This window comes from Microtus ochrogaster, chromosome 7 (assembly GCF_000317375.1).
Source record: "Microtus ochrogaster isolate Prairie Vole_2 chromosome 7, MicOch1.0, whole genome shotgun sequence".
Lineage (NCBI taxonomy): Eukaryota > Metazoa > Chordata > Mammalia > Rodentia > Cricetidae > Microtus > Microtus ochrogaster.
Genome location: NC_022014.1, coordinates 69044664 through 69049875, shown reverse-complemented (window position 1 = coordinate 69049875; position 5212 = coordinate 69044664). Strand labels below are relative to the sequence as shown.

General features: G+C 49.1%; 1 protein-coding gene across 1 annotated transcript in view; it reads right to left on the bottom strand.

Annotated features, from left to right (window-relative positions):
* The window catches only part of Ca10 (carbonic anhydrase 10), a 478661-nt gene extending 478262 nt beyond the window's left edge, over positions 1-399 (bottom strand). The window contains exon 1 of the mRNA XM_013347571.2: positions 234-399. Within this exon, the coding sequence (XP_013203025.1) occupies positions 234-294 (61 nt within the window). The 5' untranslated portion in view covers positions 295-399. The remainder of the gene's footprint in view (positions 1-233) is intronic.
* Positions 400-5212: the final 4813 nt, after the last annotated feature.

The following is a 5212-nucleotide window of genomic DNA, read 5'->3' as shown; positions in this document are numbered from 1 at the left end:
AGAGAGAGAGAGAGAGAGAGAGAGAGAGAGAGAGAGAGAGAGAGAGAGAGAGCCATGTACACACCCTTGGGCTTAGAAGGTTTTTGATTCTGAAGACAGCCAAGCCACAGAACGAAAAAGGGCTGTGCCACCTCTTCACTTCCCGCCCTAAATCTACACAGGATAAAACCTCATACATTTCAAATATCACCACAGAACACACCACCCGCCCATGACACCAGCACGTCCCGTACCTGATATGCAGACGATGAAATTGGCTTGAAGAAGAAAAAGCACCTCCCAGACTATTTCCATCCTCTGATTCTCATTCCAGGTGCATCACTCGACGGGAAAACAGGGGGGAAAGGGGGAGCCCGACACGGCACACACATACACACACTCACACACTCTCCAGAGAGCGCACACTCGCGCTCCCACCCTACAGCCGGCCAGGGGCAGTCACCCCCAAGATCAATAACGCAGTTTGAATTGTTTCGGCAAATCTCCCCTCGGGCTCTTCGGATGTGCTCCCCAGATGTGCTGACACATGTCCGATGCCTCTTTGCCTCGGAGGTCTCCCTGCTCTTGCGTCTTTGCTCCTCTCACCAAAGGTGGAAACAACACTTGCGGCGACCGCGGTGGTGGCGGTGTCAGCCACCTGAAGCCACCAGCTCTGGGTTCTTCCTGCAAAACCGAGACCCCGATCCGCCGGGCGCCCCAAGAAGACATAGACAACAGCCCCCCACCGGGCCAAGCAGTGCAGTTCCGGGCTCTCGATCTCTTCCCGTACGTTAGTTCAACCCAGGCAGTCCGCGACAAGTTGCCCTCGAAGTCTGCCCCTTCAACGGGGCATGGTCAGAGGATGGTGACTGGCTCCGATCTGGCCGGTTCTCCTGATTCCGGAGGGTGGGGAGAGAGGAGCAGACAAGATACACAGAGAAAGAAAGAGAAGCGGGGATTATTGCCCGGAAACACCGGCCACCAGCAGCCTCCGTTGACCCTCCCTGCTCCCCAAGTCCGCGCTCCGCCTGCCGCCTCCGAGCCGGGTTTGGGCGATGCTTTCAGGACGCCGAGCCCGAGGCTGGGCTCCCGGGACAGTGACGCGTCGAGGGGCTCACTGACTCCCCACGTTGCACGCGCGCTTTCTGCTTTTCTGCTATTTTCCAGGGCTCCCCAGACCCCGCAGTTGCCTTGCTTCCATTGCCCGCAACTAGCGCCGCCGCCGAGATTTTCCGCAATGCAACTGCAGGGGTCGTTATTTCCTCGCCTACGGATCCCCACGCTTTCCCACTCGGAGAGGAGGAGGGCAGGTGGGGGCGGGAGCAGGAGGAGGAGGGAGAGAAGGCTCGGCCAGGTGAGCGTTCGCGCCGCCACCCGGAGTCCCCACGTCAGTCGGGCCGCTAGGCACCGAGGGGCGGAGGCAAAAGTCTGATCCGGGTGGGGCGGCGAGGCCATAAGGAGCAGCCTCCCGGCATCAGCACTTCAGGCCACCGTGGCCGCTGCCTCGGCTGGGACCTTAGGCGCCAGCCTTGGAGCTCCACCCCGCCCGGCTGCCCCGGTTCCCTTCCAGGAGCTTGGAGTTTCTTTTCTCTTTAAAAGAACTTCGCTGCTGCTCGTTCCGCACGGAAAGCCGGGCGGGACTCATCCTTAGAGGATTGTGCTGTGCTCTCTCTCCCTCTGCAGAGGAATTTGAAGGATTTTTTTTTTTCTTTCACAATCCATTCCCTGGCTTCTCCTTTTTGTCCCGCTCCTGCCCCCTCCCCCCTCTTTACCCCTTCCTGTTCGAATGCCAGGAAAAGGCTACTTACCCCCACAGTTCTCTTTGCAGGTTCCCAGACCAGGTGCAACTCTTGCCCGCAAGTCCCTCACCTCCCTCCTCTCGCAACCGTCGCTCTAAGTCCGGGTTCCAGAGGCGGCCAAGCGCAACCCTACCAGATCAGCTACGCGAGGATCCGATACCATCGGAAACCCAGGCCTCAGGGGAAACGGGTTTCCCTTTTTGTTTTTCATTCGCCGTTTTTCTTTAGGGAAGCTGTCTAACGCTTTGGTGGGTTTTGCAGGGCCCCGGGATACTCTCGGTCAACGACTCTCACCGGCTTTCTGGGAAGGAGATTTCCCCCAGCAAGCCCGCGCGCGCGCACTCCTGCCCAGCGCGCAGCTCTCCCGAGTCCCAAGGGAAGGAGGGGGTGGCGAGAGCACCACCCACCACCCTGGCGGAACCTGAGCCAGTCGGTCCGCAGAAGGTCTATCCCGGGAAAGGCTGCCTGGGAATGCAGTGCGGATACAGGGTAAACGCACGGAAACCCTGCGCTCCACACTGTTCGCCTAAAAGGACTGGGAGCAAACAGGGGAGGAAAAACTGCAGCAGATTTGTGTGCGGCTCTCACTGCAGGAGTTTGGCGAAAGCCCCAGACCTACCTCTTTTAGGATACTAAAGAAGAAGGCAGGGTAGAGGGAATTCCTGAAAAGATCTGGGATTTCTCGAGGCGCCTGTCCGGATACCAAAGTGTGACGTTGGGAGGTTTTGCATAAACGCGGATGGACACACACAACAACACACGCACAACCCGCAGGGAATATCTTTGTACTTTTAGATTTCTGATGCTTAGAAGCCATTTCACTGTAAACCTCGGTCCAATAACACAGAAAGAATGGACAAGTGGAAAAGAAGGAGTTGTGTCTGGGGGGAAACCGTGTTGTTTGTCTGCACAGCAGATCCAGTGAACTCAGTGAATGAGGCATTTAGACTGTGGCATCTAAGGGTGCGGCATAAGAGCCAAAGTAACTACACCAGAGGGCTCCCCGGATTTTTGAACGGAGTCTAGAGAGTCTGAAGATTCTTTGTACTGGGAAGTGGGGCGGCAGGGTAAGGGCAGGGGTGCTGAGAGAGGAAGGGAAGCTGCAGGCTGACCATAGGAGCCAGAGTGTGCGGTTCTGCTGCCTCCGGGGATTCTAAAAAAGAACCGCTGGCAGACTTGCCTACTCTTTAAGAAGGAGGTGTGGCCGAGGGTTTTTTCCCCCCTCTCTGAGATGACAGCCAAGGACTCCAGGTGGCCAACACATTAAAAATCAAGGCTCAGATGAAATACATCCATGATTTTTTAGGTAGGGAACTTTGAGGCTCAGCAGGAATGATATTGAGACTTGAGAACATTAAAAGATTCAGAGATGGTGAGAATTAGCCCATTTGGGAAACATATGGGGAGTGTTTGTCTCCGTGCCTTGAAAGTAGACTGCATGAAAGGGATTTTGGAGTGGAGAGAGAAGAAAGCAGTTTGCCAAACAAGAACAGATCCGACCTAGGGAGAGTTCAGAACCGCGGACAGCGACACACCTTCTGTACTTCCAAGCTGGCTTCCTGCCAACAGGAAAGCTTTCTCTCTAGGAGTCCCCACAAGGTGACTGGGTTTCTATACCACAGCCCATTCAGGCCCATTCATTTATTAACGGACTGTGCAAACATCAATTTACTGACTTACATATATCAAGCATTGTAGTGCTGTGATTTTTAAATTGGAAAGCATAATAGATTTTTTTTCAAAAGCTTAGAGGCTGTGCCTTCATCTACACTTTCCATTAAAGCCAGTGATAGTAAATAATAATTATTCCCTTTCTTTCCTGATCAAACCTGGCTTTACCGCTGCAAAAATTTAGTTTTGCTTTGGTTGCAATGTATTTTCAAAAAGTAAATTCTTGAATCTCTTAGGTTAAAATACGTATTGATTAATTTCTATAGACCATACATTGATGAGTCCCTAGCATGAATTATCTCAATTGGTAACCATTTACATCCTGTCTTTGTCCATTTGTGCTGCTTTCACAAAATAACACAGCCCACAGAATTTATAAATAATTTCTTACAATCCTGGAGACTGGGAGAAGGCCAAGATTAGGGCGTTCCATATTTGGAGGGAAGCCTCTTTCTATGCACTTACATAACAAGAGATGGAAGGGCAAAACATGTTCAACTACTTTCCCTTGATTCTTTGTAGGCTAAACCCTTCCATTAACGAGGGTAGAATCCTTATGACTTAATGACCCCTTTAAAGGTCTCTCATACAAGTACATTGATGATTAATTTTGAAGGGCACACATTTGTTTTATAAGCTATCATCTCTCAGAGTCCCTATTGACCTTAGGTCTTATCGTTACTAACACGTAGTGTAGAGATTATAGCTGAACGCCCAAATTACACAACTTTGCTACACACTTTATAAAATGAAAAGCATCACTATGGGGAAGTGAAGGTATTCACGTGACCCCCGTAGAGTCAGTCAAAGGCAGGATGAAAATAGCCTTGTAGAGTATGTAACTTCAAAGTTGTTTATGTTAAAATTGAAAGAAATTATTACTGGCAATTAGGGACAACCCAGTACATTTCTAGTAAGGAATCCAGTGGCCAGTTCTCTTATACTTGCAATCTGGCAATAAATACAACAGACCCCTAATGATTTGGCTCCTTTTTAGCATTTTCTGAAAGAAGGAACAATAATATTTTTAAGTGTTTTCTAGGATGAATATATATATTTCTCGTAAACTGTCAAATCCTCTCACTAAATCCAAATAAAAACTTACTGAGAAAATACTAATCAATTAAGAATCTGTAAATCAGAGTACAAGCCTCATTATTACCTTTTATTCCTAAATCAATGAAAAAATAGGATGAGGCTAAAGTTTTTTATCTCAAGTACTTTAAAAAGCATATTCTCATATATTTTTAAATTTTTTAAATGCATGTGTGCACGTGCACACTCATGCACCCTTAGGTGCAAACATGCAAATTGGTTCATGTGAATGCAGTGCTCTTGGTGGCCAGAAGAGGGCATCAGATTTCCCTCAAGGTGAAGTTATAGGTGACTGTGAGCCTTTGGATATGGGTGCTGGGCACTGAATTTAGGTCTTCTCCAACAGCAATACTGCACTCTTAACTACTGAGTCATCTTTCCATCCCCTTATATTCATATGTTGATGTCTTTAAAAATATCCCTCCAATACTATTTTTATCTCATCTCATTCCTATTCCTTTACATTTCTCCATTACGAATTCAGTGCAAGTATTTTACAAATCGAGCAGAATTTTGAGGAGGCCCAAGTGTGAGAGACAGCATCAGTTGCCTTGTCGACATTAGAGTGAAAACAGTTATATTCCTGGGAGAGGGTAATGCTGAATTCCTTTCGGTTCTTTATCTTCTCTTCTATTGGACCCCACTGAAACAACGATTCATCTGATTGG